The 17,492-nt window shown below is 40.7% G+C and overlaps 1 protein-coding gene across 2 annotated transcripts; it reads left to right on the top strand.

Moving 5' to 3' along the window:
• Positions 1-5,460: 5,460 nt before the first annotated feature.
• Positions 5,461-13,042, top strand: LOC149464477 (keratin, type I cytoskeletal 19-like). 2 transcript variants are annotated; one of them, XM_089674445.1, is made up of 8 exons: positions 5,461-6,023; positions 7,531-7,613; positions 7,741-7,897; positions 8,965-9,126; positions 11,263-11,388; positions 11,506-11,726; positions 11,937-11,953; positions 12,652-13,042. In XM_089674445.1, exons 1-8 carry the CDS (start codon positions 5,523-5,525, stop codon positions 12,747-12,749), a joined length of 1,365 nt encoding a protein of 454 aa, XP_089530571.1. In that variant the 5' UTR covers positions 5,461-5,522; the 3' UTR covers positions 12,750-13,042. The 2 variants fall into 2 exon arrangements, with proteins under 2 accessions (XP_089530571.1, XP_089530572.1); XM_089674446.1 differs by lacking the exon at positions 11,937-11,953.
• Positions 13,043-17,492: the final 4,450 nt, after the last annotated feature.

The following is a 17,492-nucleotide window of genomic DNA, read 5'->3' as shown; positions in this document are numbered from 1 at the left end:
TGTCTCTAGTCAATATCAAACACTTTAACCCCATTCCAGCCCAGGCCAATTTTCAGCTTGCAGTGCTGTCACAGTTTGAGTGACAATCAGTCATGCAACACTGTATCCAAATTATAATTTTTAATAATTTTTTAGAGAGATAGAGCTTTCTTATTGTTTTTAATCACCACTGGGTTTTTTTTTGCTAAAAACAAAAGCCCCAATTTTTGTTAAAAAAAACCCCCCTTGTTTTTCTTAAATTCTGTTATTAAATTTTGCAAATAAATCGTCTTTGTACATAAATTTATGGCAAAATGTATTCTGCTGCATGTCTTTGGTAAAAACCCCCCCAAATCAGTGTATATTATTTAGTCTGTGTTAACATACAATATAGAGTCTACAAACTATGGTACATATATATATATATATATATATATATATATATATATACTGCTCAAAAAATGAAAGGAACGCTTTGAAAACACATCAATGGGGAGAAATCTGCTGCTAGATAAAATCAAAGTGAAAAAATGATGCAGCAGGCTAGTCCATTTTGCTAAAAGTTCATTGCAGCAACTCAGAATGATACTCAGTAGTTTGTATGCCCCCACGTGCTTGTATGCATGCCTGACAACATCGGGGCATGCTCCTAATGACATGATGGATGATGTCCTGGGGTATTTCCTCCCAGATCTGGACCAGGGCATCACTGAGCTCCTGGACAGTCTGAGGTGCAACCTGATGGCGTCGGATGGACCGAAATCCATTGGATTAGGTCAGGCGAGCGTGGGGGCCATTCAATGGTATCCATTCCTTTGTCCTCCAAGAACTGCCTGCATACTCTTGCCACATAAGGCCGGGTATTTTTGTGCACCAGGAGGAACCCAGGACTCACTACACCAGCGTAGGGTCTGACAATGGGTCCAAGGATTTCATCTCGATACCTAATGGCAGTCAGGGTGCCATTGTCTAGCCTGTAGAGGTCTGTGCATCCCTCCATGGATATGCCTCCCCAGACCATCACTGACCCACCACCAAAACGGTCATGCTGAACGATGTTACAGGCAGCATAATGTTCTCCACGGCTTCTCCAGACCCTTTCATGTCTGTCACATGTGCTCAGGGTGAACCTGCTCTCCTCTGTGAAAAGCACAGGGTGCCAGTGGTGGACCTGCCAATTCTGGTGTTCAATGACAAATGCCAATCATGTTCTATGGTGCCAGGCAGTGAGCACAGGGCCCACTAGAGGACATGGGGCCTTCAGGCCACCCTCATGAAGTATGTTTCTGATTGTTTGGTCAGAGACATTCACTCCTGTGACCTGTTGGAGGTAATTTTGTAGGGCTCTGGCAGTGCTCATCCTATTGCTCCTTGCACAAAGGAGCAGATATCAGTCCTGCTAATGGGTTAAGGACCTTCTACATCCCTGTCCAGCTCTCCTAGAGAAACTGCCTCTGCTACCCAACTGACCAGATCAAGATCCCAGGAGTTTCATTGACTTGATGCTAAACTCTGATTAAAAAGTGTTCCTTTAATTTTTTTGAGCAGTGTATTTGGAAATTGATCCGCCCTGATGATCTATCTAATTTCTTGAGGCCATTAAATGCCAGGACAATACAAATATCCCCCAAAATGCCTCTCTTTTGGAAAGTAGACAATCTGAGGTATTTAGTAGGAGGCATGGTGAGTTTTTTAAAAATATTAAATAATTTTTTTTTCACAAATTGTTTGTACATACTGTCACCAGAGTAATACAGCATCATCATATGACTGGTGTGGATCAGGGACACTGACTGGTGAGAGCATTTTCACATTTATTTTACATTTTTTTTTCATATTCAGACCAGAGCAGTACAGTGTTACCCTAGTTTTAGGGGGAGTGATCAGTGATTTTTTTTTTTACACTATGATTTCTTATAACAGTGATGATCACCGTTATAAGCAATCATTTTTATGAATGACATCCATTCAGTCATTGTGTATTATTATGAAAGCTGTGATTGGTCACAGCTATCACATGGTACAGATGCACTGTGATTGTGTCTGTCCCTACCATGTGATCACTGTGATCATCACAATAGTACACCATGAATGGCTATGAATAAAAGCCATTCATTGTGTACAACTGTCATGTGATCACTGTGATTGGTCACAGCGATGACATGGTACTAAGGCCGATAAACACAGCGAGTGACAGACTGCATTGCAACACAGCCCGTGACTGGGAGGATGTCATATGACATCCACCCATAACCAGAAAGCTCCCACTCAGCCGTCTCTTGTCTATGGGCTGGGCAGGAAGCAGTTAAAGCTGACCTCCAGGCAGATATAAGAGACACAAATTATCACAGCTTTGTAATCATAAATATATGATCAAACATATTTTTTAAATACAAGCAGTGTAAGTATTCAAAGTTGTCCCTGTATCTCCTGCAGCCCCTATAAGTAGAGTAGCAGTGTGAGAGGAAGAAGCTGTACAAGGGGCCAATCATGTGCTGGCAAACCGAATACTGATTGGAGGAGTAAGCAGAGTGAAAGAGAGATGTGCACATCATTATGCTGCTTCTCCTTTCACTGTCCAGTCACCGACTAGGATGGGTCCAGGATGAGGAAGTGGGTTGAATGATGCTGAGTCTGACCATCAGATTGAAGGCATGTAGTGGTAGAGAAAAAATTCCTGTATGAGAAATTTTTGGATTGAAAGTGCAACAAAACAGCAAAAGCTGGTTTTGTTATTTTTCCTTTTATTGAGCTTCATTTTTATCCAGCTATTTTTGTCTGGAGTTCCGATTTAAACCAGACCTAGTGGTCAATGTCACAAAGACTAAAAGTATGAAAACTTTAAAATTTTGAACTCCAAAACTGAAGGGAAGTCATCCACTGGGGACACCTGTCTAAGAGGGATTTTTCTTTACTTTCCTGCTTTGTCTAGGAGATAGGTATGAAACCCCCCCCCCAAAAAACGGTCCATCCAGGGTTTTAAACATTACCTACTGTATATAAAACTGAAAAAAAAAAACAAGTTTGGGGTTAAATATATTTTAGTAAAAAGTATCCATCCATTCAAACATCCAAGGGATCTTGACAGCTCTGGACTGCATAGGCTGATAAGTATCTATTTTTTAAAAGTCAGCAGCTACAATTTTATCATGCCTGGGTGATGTTCCTCTTTAGCCATGGTTCACATATATGAGGTACGGGAAACGGCGCAAATCCTGTGGTTTCCGCCACCACTTTGAAATCGCACTTCACCCATGCGATCTACTGCGGGAGTCAATCTTAAATTAATGACACCCCAAAACAGTTCACAAAAGGCAGTACTATTACCAGAATCGGATCGCATGGGTGTGAACACAGATTCCAGTTCAGCAAAAAAAAAGATGCCTGTACCTTTTTCAGGTGCTGTGTGATCTGAGCCAATACAGAATGAATGGGCTCAAATCACATCGCAAAGAAGCGCATGTGATTTGAATAGGAATGCGATGCAATTCCTTTCCAAATCACATGTGGTGTGAATGCAGGCTTAAGCTTCAAAAGGAGCCATGCTTCTGTTAATCTACAAACCTGCCAAGTTTAAAAGAAAACGCTAGCTCCCTATGGTGTGCTATATAGAGTTCCCTGAGCTGTGAGTAAAAAATTTCTCTAATATGTATAAATCAGAAATTTATACTGAATCTTGGCACAGCCACTTTTTACACACCAGGACTGCTCTGGACACCCAACCATGACTGCTTCAGAAGGAAAAAAAACCCTTCCCTGTTGAAGCAGTCATGATTGAATGATGAAACGCGTCAACAACATCATCACGTGAGACAGAACTGGAAGTCGGCCATCTTGGTTAGCTATATGAGGCCAAAACTTTCTCTTAAGAGGGAAACCCTTGTTTTAAAGAAGCAATTGTTTCTACATGCACTGAGCGAAGTTCACTTTCCTTGTAAGTGATATATTAATCTAGGTGCTTAATAAATCTGTATAGTAAGTTGATATATTGCGCTATGAGGTTTCTTCTTTTATTCTTTTGAGCTGCACATGGAGGAATGTTTATAATGCTTATATTGAGGCGGCGAGAAGAAGTAGCCCAATTTAAAGGGCAAGGCACAGATTGACCATACTCTCAAGGGGGCAATTTCCTGAGGCAAGCGGTTCGGTTGGAAGGTGGTGCACACACTGAGTGATGGTGATCTACTAATTATTCTGCACACTATTCTGGATTTTCGATGGTGAAAAGCAATGATGGACTGTATAAATTATTGATATTCACAGAAGAGGTGAAAGTTCCCAGGAGATTTTTGTTAGCAAAGACATGTTGCAGAATACATTCTGGCCTAAATTTATGATGAAATTTGAGTTTTTACATTTTTTTTTACTGGATATGTTTAATAGCAAAAAGTAAAAAATATTGTTTTTTTTTCTCAAAATTGTCGGTCTTTTTTAATTTATAGTGCAAAAAATAAAAATCGCAGAGGTGATCAAATACCACTGAAAGTAAGCTCTATTTATGAGAAAAAAAGGACACAAATTTAATTTGGGTGCAGCATTGCATGACCGCGCAATTGTCAGTTAAAGTAATGCAGCGCCGTATCGCAAAAATGGCCTGGTCAGGAAGGGGGGTAAATCCTCTGGAGGGCAAGTGGTTAAATTGGTTGTGCAGGGTTTTTATTTTTATTGAACTTCCTGTTATATGGTGGAAACTGTCTCACCCTGTCACATACATACCTGGTGGATGTCAGTACTAACACACATTACTCATGGACCAATGCGATCACTATCGAAAATCTTTCTAGAGCAATGATGTTCAACTGACACTATAGCGAGTGACAGGCTGCAAAAAATCATTGAAATGCTAAAGACTTAAAAAAAGGTCAAAACAGTATTTTATGGAAATAACATGGTATTTGTGTGTGATAGACAGTGTTAAAAAAGAAATATCATCCAGTTAGGGTTTCGATCTACTTGAATGATTGATATCTGATACTCACCTTGTCATGATGGATACTCTTCTTGTCAGGTTGGCCTTGAGGGTTAACAGAACCAAATATGGTGGAGTGAATTGTCTTGAACAACACAATCTCTCATTTCAACTACATTCCCATCTTTCCTGAGTAGGGAGGGGTGACAATACAGTTTTACCTGGTTAAGTGTACAGGAATGTCAAATGCATAGCCTGAAGCCAGAAGCCTCCCTGACTCAATGTGAATCAGACCTTTTGTTTTAGATGCTAGCAGAGCACATACAGACAATGCCTCCTCCCGTATATGTAAGAGTTTTGTCTAAGAAAGTTTTAAAGTAAGAAGAGATAGGGGAGGGGGGTATGAGACACTTCTGGGTTATTCTCTCAGACCAGTGAGGTAATTATGAATCCCGCTTCTCTCACGAAGTTGGCACGCAAATTAAAGCTGATGACTCTTACGAGGAACCCATCCTTAAGAGGAAATCACGCCCACGTCTCTTGGTATAAAGTCAAGGATAGAAAGTCTGGGCTTCTTACTCTCAACCATAACATCAAGTAGCACATAGGAAAAGACAGACATTAGAGTTTCATCATGAGCTCATACAGCATGAAGCAAACCTATACATCATCAGGATCCTCAAGTGGCTTGGGGTTAGGTGGTGGTTCAAGTAGAGTGTCCATGGGTAGCTACAGGGCACCTAGCATGCAAGGAGGTAGCGGTGGGAAAAATGTCTCCATCTCAACCTCAAGGATGGTGTCTTCTGGGGTTAGTGGTCTAGGTTGTGGACTAGGTGGTCTAGGTGGTGGACTAGGTGGCATGGGTGGTGGTTATGGTGGCAGCTACTCATCTAACTTTGGTTATGGCCATGGAAGTGGAATTGGAGGTGGAGATGGTCTCCTGGCTGGAGGAGAGAAGGAAACCATGCAGAACCTGAATGACCGTCTGGCCTCCTACCTGGACAAGGTGCGCTCCTTGGAGAAGGCTAACTCTGAGCTGGAGATCAAAATCAGAGAGTGGTATGAGAAGCAAACCCCAAGCCCATCTAATGACTATAGCCAATACTACAAAATTATTGAAGATCTTCGTAACAAGGTAAGAGGAGGTTCACTGCATTATCATTTACACCCACCTTTCAGCTATGAACCGTTATATAGGCATTCCTGTGCAAGACTTTATGATGTGGAATTAAAAATGAATTTATGATATGGAAAATTCAACACAAAGCAACCGACCCTTTCTCTGTTAAACATAGAGACATCAATTATGAAATTTGTTTTTGATTGGTGTTGCTTTGCAGTTTCAGTACTTTTCACAACATCATCTCTCTTTGCAAAGTCTTAGGGTGTCATTTTCACTGTTATTTTATTATTATTAATAATGGCAAGTACTTTATTACGTATTTTACATTTTCTGAATGATTATTGTGTTTCCTTTTCTTATTTAGCTTCAAAAGCAAATGGTTATTACAGTGATCCAAAACACAGAAAACCTAAAATAAGACAATACATTAATCTAACACTACTCTATATAATAATGTAAAAATAAACATCATTATGACATGACATATGGCAATACAATCAAACTGTCTTAATTATTTAGCATTATATATCCAATTTGGAAAAGTAGAACTTTTGTGATCACTTTCAACCATGTATATGCTAAAAATGATGATGTCAATGCACACATGACTCACACTGATGACGCAATCAATGTGAGACATGCAAGCATGCCTGCACCTGTTTTGTACAGGGTATTTAATCATTTATATTTACATTTATAAGTACTGATACATTGTTTTCAAATGCCAATATTCCCTTCTAGGAACATTCTTTAAATCTTAAGAAAAGAAACAGTTTCAATAGCAGAAGAAGCAAAAATGGTCTTCAAACTGTCTTAGGGAAAAGCAGTTCTTGTTTCTGGTTGCTGTGGGTCACACAGTTATTTCCTTACTGTAATATGAGGCCCAAAGCCTAAGGCCTCATTCAGCACTTGCCACCCCAAATGTGATCTGTGGTGGATCATTTTTCAGAGGTCGGTTGACAGGTGACTGTGAGGCCTCCTCACCACCTGTTTTGGCTCTGAAAAGGTTGGACCACCATGCTGCAACCACTTGATTGGTGGCTTTACTGCCCGTTGAATTTGACAGGGTTTTGATTTTTACTGGGGAATGTATATAGTCTGGAGCAGCTTCATGTCCTCTATTGGGTGGGTGGACAGGAGGAGGCAGTAAAACAGTGTCTCAACCGACTGCCCTTCTGGCAGCCCTTACCTCCACTTTTATCGACTATTAGCCTGATTTCTGATAAATGGTGTTATATGATTACAATGACAATGTTTTCTACCACCATACATAAGTGAATGCTTGAAAAAGAAACCCAAAAAGCAGTGATGTGCAATAGTAACCTAAATCGATCAATCGGAAATTGGCTTTCACTTGTCTGAAGGTGCTAAATTCCAGAATTCTGAAACCAAAACCTGATTGGATGCTTTTGGTTAATGCACAACACTCTTTTTTTCCACCATGTCATTGATAAAAAGGCAGATTTTATTCTTAAGGGATAGTAATAACTCAATGTTTTTGTATTTTCATGATTCTTAGATCCAGCACGTCACTGTGGAGAATGCCAGTGTGGTCCTACAAATTGACAATGCCAAACTGGCCGCTGATGACTTCAGAACAAAGTAAGAGAGTAGGCCTTGTTTAGATGCACAAAAGACACAACACTGAGCACTTACAAGACACACCATGATAAAATGTACACCTGTATCAGAACATTGGACCAACTTTTACTTTTCTCCTTGTATTTAGATATGAAACTGAACATGCCCTTAGACTAAATGTTGAGGCTGATATCAACGGCCTTCGCAAAGTTCTGGATGAACTAACTCTAACCAGGTCTGACCTGGAACTCCAGATTGAGAGCTTAAAGGAAGAGTTGGCCTACTTGAAGAAGAACCACGAAGAGGTACAGTATATTTAATAAAAGCTATGTATCCAGGTATCCTTGAGAAAAATGAGTCTCTGTAGAAAGGCTGCCTCACTTGCTATTTGCCTGGTGGACCCAAGCTGGTCTTGGGGAAATCATCATTTCAATGTCTTCCTCATGGACCAAAGACAAACATGTTTTCAACAACTTCTATGGGAACCACCTAGTCATTTTCAATTAATATATATATTGAGTATCTATAGCGATTTTGCTATAATGCCAGCCTTCAAGTAATTTTTTATTTACATTTCACAGATTGTGTGTTCTTTCATATTGCTGTGGTTTTATTAATTATGCAGATTTGTAGATTAGTTGCTAGACAATGCAAATGCTTAACAGCCTCACTTGATAAGAACTACTGAGACAATATATCTTCAGAGGGAGTGCATTGTTTTTAATGAGTCAGCTGACTCTCATTTTGATTGAGAAAATGAGCAGTAAAGCATGACCATTGTGTGGTGCTTCAAAGCAGGAAGCAGAGCCTACATATGTAATGAGCTATTTTGGCTGCCCCTATGTTCATAGTTAACTATGAATTATACATAGACAAGTGTTTGAAATCATTATGACAGTGATAATATTCTTTATATCAAGCTAATCCCTTTTACATGTATATATAAGGCTGGCAATACATAGATCAGTTTTTTTTGATCAGCCAACAAGCTGGTTTAATAGAAGTCGATCATTAGAGTGACTTCTTTGGGATGGGAACTGCCATAGATGGATCAAAATTCGTCCAGTCCCTGCTGAACTGGGCAAATTTCGATTTCGAATCAGACAGATTGTGATCCATCTATGGCCAACTTTAGGAACCATTGAAAAGAATATCCTTTTAGTTGTGGATGCCCTACTAAATAATATCTCCTACCACCAAATCTTTATCTAAAAAATGGCATCAACAAAATAAATGATCAATGCATTACAGTTGCTAATCATCCTTTATATATAAAAAACACAACATGGTACGTAAAATTAAATGTAATGATAAAATTTCACATTATCTTCTTCTAATAGTCACTTTCTAAAATAAAAATGCTTGTGCACAGGAAATGAATGTCCTTCGTGGACAAGTTCGTGGTACTGTCAATGTGGAAATGGATGCTGCCCCGGGTAATGACCTGACCAAGATCTTGGCTGAAATGAGAGACCAATATGAAAGCCTGTCTGAAAAGAACCGCAAGGAAGTTGAAGAATGGTACTTCAAGAAGGTAGGGCAGTCGTACAATATGGGTAACTTTATAGCAATATTGCTAAGACTAGCCTTTCCTGACCTAATTATCCTGGAGGAACCCTTAAATAAATGTTATGGTCTTTGGGAACCCCTGCCAAAAATTATCATATTTCCGTATCTAGATATATATTAATAAAAAAAATGTATTTATGTTTTCAATAGAAAACTTTTTTTTGGTTTCTGTATAAATGAAACAAGTAATGGCTAAAAAAACCAACAACTTAGGCAGTGAAAATTGTAGTATCCTCTTGCATTGGTGGTCATTGTGAAAAGTGCCCTCTTACATTCATGGTTAGTGGAGAAAATGCCCTCTTAAATTAGAGGCCATTGAAAGAAGGGCCCCTTTACATAGGTGATCATAGTTACAAAGTTAGTCTGGCTGAAAAAAAGACAAAAGTCCATCCAGTTCAACCATTTAAAAAAAAAAAAAAGTTATAATCATATTACCTACAGTTGATCCAGAGGAAGGCAAAACAACCCAGCAAAGCTTGAATCAATTTGCTCCTGCAGGGGAAAAAATTCCTTCCTGATGCCCCGAGAGACAATTGGATATATCCTGGATCAACTTAACCTATATATTATTATTATTATACAGTATTTATATAGCGCTAAAAGGTTTGCTCAGCGCTGTACATAATAGTGGGGGACAAAACACGAGATAATACAGTAACAAAACAAAACACAAGGGGGTCAAGGGCCCTGCTCTTTCGAGCTTACAATCTAGGAATATAAATGTTAGTATCCAGTTATATTCTGTGCATCTAAGAAAGAATCCAGGCCTTTTTGAAAGCAATGTACTGAGCTGGCCAGAACCAGCTCTTGAGGGAGTCGATTCCACATTTTCAAAGCTCTCACTGTGAAGAAACCTTTCCATGTTTGGAGATTAAATTTATTTTCCTCCAGACGTAAAGAGTGCCCCCTTGTCCTCTGTGATGATGTCAGGATGAATAGCTCTACACCGAGTTCACTATATGGACCACTGATGTATTGATACATGGAGATCATATCCCCCCTTATGTATTATACATGGAGATCATATCCCCCTTATGTATTATACATGGAGATCATATCCCCCCTTATGTATTATACATGGAGATCATATCCCCCCTTATGTATTATACATGGTGATCATATCCCCCCTTATGTATTATACATGGAGATCATATCCCCCCTTATGTATTATACATGGAGATCATAACCCCCCTTATGTATTATACATGGAGATCATATCCCCCTTATGTATTATACATGGAGATCATATCCCCCCTTATGTATTATACATGGAGATCATATCCCCCCTTATGTATTATACATGGTGATCATATCCCCCCTTATGTATTATACATGGAGATCATATCCCCCTTATGTATTATACATGGTGATCATATCCCCCTTATATATTATACATGGAGATCATATCCCCCTTATGTATTATACATGGTGATCATATCCCCCTTATGTATTATACATGGAGATCATATTCCCCCTTATGTATTATACATGGAGATCATATCCCCCTTATGTATTATACATGGAGATCATATCCCCCTTATGTATTATACATGGAGATCATATCCCCCCTTATGTATTATACATGGTGATCATATCCCCCCTTATGTATTATACATGGAGATCATATCCCCCCTTATGTATTATACATAGAGATCATATCCCCCCTTAATCTCCTCTTCTCAAGAGAGAATACATTCAGTTCTTCTAATCTTTCCTCATAGCTGAGCTTCTCCATTCCTCTTATCAGTTTGGTTGCCCTTCTTTGTACTTTCTCCAGTTCCCCAGTGTTCTTTGATCAGTGGGAAGAATAATATCCAGCTGCATTGGTGGCCTTTGAGAAGAACATTCCTTTTAGAGACAGCTGAAAAAAGATAACTAAAGTCATAACAAAACTAAAGCATGAGAGGAAAAGCTCCACAGGTCCCCATGCCAGGAGCTTGGCCAAGGATGTCATCACTGGAACTATGCAGGCACTATCAGGCAGGAACTCCTAGTGACCTTGGGAGGAACCCTAGATTTACATGAAAACCAGTTTAATAAAGGTTGGTTCAGACTGAGGACAAAGCCAGTAACATGTTCAATGTTTATTTTAACCTGACAGACAGAAGAACTGAGCAGAGAAGTTGCAAGCCACAGTGAACAGATCCAGTTCAGCAAAACAGAAATCACCGACCTCAAACGTACACTTCAAAGCTTGGAGATCGAACTGCAGACCCAGCTAAGCATGGTATGTCCTTTGTTCAAATGTTTCTCATACCCATTCACTAAGAACGTCTATCATCATTGTTTCAGACACAAAGTGGAAACAGTATATAACTCAAATAAATCTGTTACCCTATGATAGAAATCAGCATTGGAAGGTACCTTGGCAGACACAGAAGGCCGATACTGTGCACAGCTCGCCCAGATACAGGATCTTATCAGCAGTGTAGAAGCCCAGCTTTCCGAGATGCGATCAGATATGGAACGACAGAGCTATGAATACAAAATCCTCATGGACGTCAAGACCCGTCTAGAACAGGAAATTGCCACCTACAGACGCCTCCTTGAGGGAGAAGATACCAAGTAAGTAGAAATATAAACATACCATAGAGCAGTAATGACCAAATAAAGTAGTAGTTGCTAAAGAATTTATTATCAACATTGCCATCCCAAATATTAACATCTTACTTTATAATTGCCCTCATCAATCTGCCATTGAATAATTTCATTGTTCTCAAAACTGTCCTGGCTTGTTAAGTTTTTATTTTTTTTTTTCTCTTTTCCTTCCAACAGAATTTCCTACAAAGAAAGTAAGTACAATCCCCAATAACTTCTAATTAACATATTCCTTTGTGAGTTGAAACAGAGATAAAATGTGATATAGAGTATGATATTACAGTTAAATATTATTTACTTTTACTGGATTTGGTTACCGGTATATAGGTATTGGGATGCATTCTGACTTGCAGTTAATTGGGTGCAGGAGGAGTGGGGGCTAAGAAGTTCTTCATGAATGGAATTTTTATCTTGAACAAATGCCTAACAGTAAAGCTGGCTACACATTATACAATTTTCTTTTACAATTTTCCTTTAGATTTACCAAAACCATAAAATATGAGGTCACACCTAAACACTTTCAAATTGTATGCAATCAGCCAGGCCTTTGGCTACATAGTTGAAAGTAAATCTAAAAGGAAATTGAACAAGAACATCGAATAATGTGTAGCCAGCTTAAAAGTCATTTTTGTTTGGTAAAGTCCATTAGCACCAAAGTCAAATGTTAAAAGCAAAAGACATTTTGAAGTACTTTAGAACAACATTTGGTAAACCATTGAATGTACTAAGAATTTTCCTATAAACATTTGTTCGAAAATCTGCTAACACATGGCTAGCATAACAGTTCCGTAACTTTATTTTGGATTACCGATCCTTCTAATATAATAGCTACAGTAAAATAACTTTTTCCCATCTAAGCTAGCCAGTACTTAATAGTATTTTTTAACTTCAGGCCCTCAAACGTCCCGTCAAGTTCGTACCATCATTGAGGAAACCGTAGACGGAAAAGTTGTTTCTTCAAGTGAAAGAGTCCAGCAGTCAAAATATTAACAGAAAACAGGGTTTCAAACCTAGTACAGATTTCAGCTTGAAAGGAACATACGCCGTGTATTGTATCATGTTCTACAGTTACTGACCCACCTATACCACTGCAGATCCACTGAAATACCATAGAGACTTTACCGGGTATGCAAGACATCGATAATTGGATAAATGAAAGAAATCACTGATATATTGTGCTGGGTCATTTACTCTTGTAATGTCTGCACTGTAATTCTCATGCTACTTCTTGAGGCCTCTTTTTATATCTCTTTTAACTAATAAAATTTCAGCTTTTTCATGCACTTTTGTTTTGCCTGTATATTTTATTTGTTAATAATAATAATGAGGAATTGTAGGTGCTATAAAAGTGGAAAATCTTTTCTTATAGTTGATATTTTTATGTTTGATTCAGCTTGTTTTTCCTGGGCCGTGCTTTAGCTTCAGACAAAAGATTGAGAAACCTTTTAGAAACAGAACACTGCCAAAATTCTCATCCCAGTATGTCCACTACCTTTGACTTCCACTGATCAGCTGCTGCAACTGATTGACTGCAGACACTGATTATTAGAAAAATTTCTAACATGTCCTCTTCGACAGAAGTTGGCTAAACAATTGACTTCCGTTGAGCGGGGGGGAGCCCAACAGAAGTCAATTGTTTAATCAACAATTGACTTTGCTTGATCAACAATTGACTTCTGTTGGGCTTCCCTAAGACATTTGACTTCTCAGGAATGGGAGGAAACTGGATTGCCCAAAGTTTGGTTAGTATGTGACCAGCTTTAGTCTAAGAAACTGCAAAAATCAGATGGAGAACCTTTCACTCTACACAGTTGTTTCTTTTGAGCAAGGAATCTAGAGGTAGCTGGTGTTCTCCAGAAAACTCCTCTTTCCCCTAGGAGTTTGTGCTTACCCTCAGGTCAGTCAACAGATATTCACAGATATGGAGGATGGTAGCTTTCAGATAAAAAGGAACTGAAGCATGGTAGAGACTTGCGGCACTGGTAGCAGGAGGTCAGCCTTGAAGCTGCAGGTGCAAAGGAGGTTAAGCGGAAGTTTGGGGCTGTGAGTGCATCAGAGGAGCAGCACAGTCTAGAGGCTGTAGGTTCACAGGTGGCACAGCAGAAGCTTGAGGCAATGGGTCCAGAGGTGAAGCCACAGAGGCTTGAGGCTGTGGTGCATCAGAGGACCAGCACAGTCTAGAGGCTATAGGTTCACAGGTGGCACAGCAGAAGTTTGAGGCAGGAGGTCCAGATCCAGAGGTGAAGCCACAGAGGCTTGAGGCTGTGGGGGCATCAGAGGACCAGCACAGTCTAGAGGCTGTAGGTTCACAGGTGGCACAGCAGAAGCTTGAGGCAGTGGGTCCAGAAGTGAAGCCAGAGAAGCTTGAGGCTGTGGGTGCAGAAATGGCACATATTGTGAAGGCAGCAGAGCCTATAGGTTCATTGAAGGCTGTGAATGAAGGTGAAGTGGTGACTGAGGCTACAAATTGCAATAGAGGCTTAGCTGCCGGTGTAGATACATCTTGGCTGCCAGTGAGAGCCATTCATGAATTATGGGGAGAAACATCATGTACATCCTCAGAACATGGATAACACTGGAAGCTTCCAGGGTCACACTTAACCAATCTGCACCAAAACTAGGACCTGTAGCACTCAACGTTTTTTTTAGTAGGGGTGTCTAAGTTTAAACCCAATCGCTCTGCAAACACAAACTGGTCTTCACTTCTGGGTCTTATATGTCAATCTAGGAGGCTTTACACATTCACCTTGGCCACACTTATGGAGTCTGTTTAGAACCACCCCTAGAACCCAGTCTTGTAGTCAAATAGCAGTCACTTTACTGCCTACTCAACATATGTCTTTGAAAGTGCTGCTAGAGGTTTAGACATTTTACTGCTCAGGAACAGGATGAAAAGCACTTTCATATTATAAAAAATACCCAAACACATGCAAGGAAAATAAAAATATACATTTTTACTTGCTCATTATTGGATGATGAAAGTCAGCAGAGCTTCAGCTCATTCACTAATTTGGGGAAAATTCTTTTAAAAATAAAGAGTCTATTTGCCTTTAGTAAATAAACCCATTTGAAGCTCTTAGGGTCTCTAAAGGTCCCTAGGTCTGTGTTCCCTAGGATGGGGACTTCATCAGGTACTCACACAGTAGGCAGGACTGGTTTCTAATTTTTCGCCTGTCCCACTGGAGATGAATTGTAAATATATAAAAGCCCCCCCCCTCCCAATAAAAACCCCAAGTGAATTGCACACAGACTGATCACTAATAAGCTATGAGGTTGGACCTAGGAAAGTAGCAGAAAAGCCTGCTAACTTAATGTATAAGTGAAGGCAAAGCTTTTTTTTGGTTTTAGATTGAGTAGAGAGGTGTTAGAACACATGCCAGGTTTATATTGTTGTCTTTGTCCCCATTCGGGAGATGTTCTCTCTCTTTTTGTCCTGTTGTTCATGTTCACCGAAAGTGAAAGAAAACCTTAAATTTTAGAGTGGTTGTAAAGATAAATTAAAACAAACAAGCAAACAAACATGTCTATACTTACCTGCTCTGTGCAATGGAATTGCACAGAGCATCCCTGAAAACTGCTTGGGTCCCCCACCACCGCTTCTGGCTTCTCCTCCCTGTCCAGTGCCCCCATAAGAAGCCACTTCCATGTGCATCCATGGACATAGACAGCGGGACTCTGCCCTGTTCCCCATTCCGTCATCCCTGGCATTGATTTACAGCAATGGGAGCCAATGGCTCCTGGTGCCCCAACAAAGCCAGTGAGACCCAGAAGTGAGGGGAAAGAAGAGCTGGAGACGTGCACAGCACTGGATCAACTGACGGCTCAGGTAAGTAGAAGAGGGGAGGGGGGATAATGATGCCTAAACATTTTTCACTTTAAATTGTCACCAGAACAGCAATAGAGGAGAAATCTTCCAGTGGGGGCACTGGCTCTGGTGACTACCAGGTATTTCCCTCACTTTGGAGGATTTCTTCTCACTTCCTGCTATGTCTATGCACTTCATTCTGTACGCTGGCATACTCCTGAACACTGCACTCTGTACACTGGGTTGTATGTGACATACTCCTGACCACTGCACTATGAACGGTGGTCTGTATATGACATACTCCTAACCACTGCAGTCTGTACGGTGGGCTGTATATGACATACTCCTGACCACTGCACTCTGTACGGTGGTCTGTATATGACATACTCCTGACCACTGAACTCTATACACTGGGTTGTATATGACATACTCCTGACCACTGTGCTCATTACGCTGGGTTGTATATGACATACTCCTGACCACTGCACTCTGTATGCTGAGTTGTATATGACATACTCCTGACCACTGTGCTCGTTACACTGGGTTGTATATGACATACTCCTGATCATTGCACTCTGTGCGCTGGGCTGTATATGACATACTCCTGACTACTGCAGTCTGTAGGGTGGGCTGTATATGACACACTCCTGACTACTGCACTCTGTACGCTGGGCTGTATATGACACACTCCTGACCACTGCACTCTGTACGCTGGGCTATATATGACATACTCCTGACCACTGCACTCTGTAAGCTGGGCTGTATATGACATACTCCTGACAACTGCAGTCTGTACGGTGGTCTGTATATGACATACTCCTGACCACTGCAGTCTGTACTCTGTGCTGTATTTGACATACTTCTGACCACTGCACTCTGTACGCAGGGCTGTATTTGACATACTCCTGACCACTGCACTCTGTACGCTGGGCTGTATATGACATACTCCTGACCACTGCACTCATTACGCTGGGTTGTATATGACATACTCCTGACCACTGCACTCTGTACGGTGGACTGCATATGACTTACTCCTGACCACTGCACTCTTTACGCTGGGTTGTATATGACATACTCCTGACCACTGCACTCTGTACGCTGGGTTGTATATGACTTACTCCTGACCACTGCACTCTGTACGCTGGGCTGTATATGACATACTCCTGACCACTGCACTCTGTACGCTGGGCTGTATATGACATACTCCTGACCACTGCACTCTGTACGCTGGGTTGTATATGACATAATCCTGACCACTGCTCTCTGTACGCTAGGTTGTATATGACATACTCCTGACCACTGCACTCTGTACGCTGGGCTGTATATGACACACTCCTGACCACTGCACTCTTGATGCTATATTAATTTCTTCTGACCAACGTGTTTATTGTCTCAACAGTTGCTGGTTGCTAATAGTCACTGACTATTTTGTGAAGCTCTTCTTTAAGGTAGGGGGAAAACCTATGTAATGGAAGAGTTTATTTTCGTTTTTATTGTACATTTCTGTTGCTTTTGTTTGTGACACAGAAAATAAAGATTATTGAGAGGATCCTAGGACTGCCGCAGGTGTGTGCCATGTATACAGCAAGTAGTTGGAGTGCTACCCACAGGGGCGGACTGACAACTCATGGGGCCCCCGGGCAATAGGGGATCATGGGGCCCCTGTGTCCTTGCCCAAACTCAAAAAAGCCTATGAAAAAAGTACCAGGGGCATCTCATGGGGGCCCCCTACTGACCCCGGGCCCTCGGGCAGTGCCCGAGTTTCCAAATGGTCAGTCCGCCCCTGGCTACCCATGTATGTTAGGCCCCATTCTCACCTGAGCCTTTTGTAGTGTGAAGCTCGCAGCTCCAAAACACTCAGGGAAAAAAAAAATCACTATTACTGTATGGAGATGGTTCACATCTCCACTCCAAGTCGCCTGGAGCAG

This window comes from Staurois parvus, unplaced genomic scaffold (genome assembly GCF_062004578.1).
Source record: "Staurois parvus isolate SC_StPar_1 unplaced genomic scaffold, SC_StPar_1.0 ptg000151l, whole genome shotgun sequence".
Classification (NCBI taxonomy): Eukaryota; Metazoa; Chordata; class Amphibia; order Anura; family Ranidae; genus Staurois; species Staurois parvus.
This window is presented reverse-complemented; position numbering and strand designations above follow the sequence as displayed.

What these genes read in the sequence shown, in the direction of transcription:
- LOC149464477 (XM_089674445.1), top strand. Translation starts at nt 5,523, where the DNA reads ATGAGCTCATACAGCATGAAGCAAACCTATACATCATCAGGATCCTCA. An exon ending in TGAAGAAGAACCACGAAGAG is followed by an intron (nt 7,898 to 8,964) that starts GTACAGTATATT and finishes GCTTGTGCACAG; the next exon opens with GAAATGAATGTCCTTCGTGG. An exon ending in TGCAGACCCAGCTAAGCATG is followed by an intron (nt 11,389 to 11,505) that starts GTATGTCCTTTG and finishes ACCCTATGATAG; the next exon opens with AAATCAGCATTGGAAGGTAC.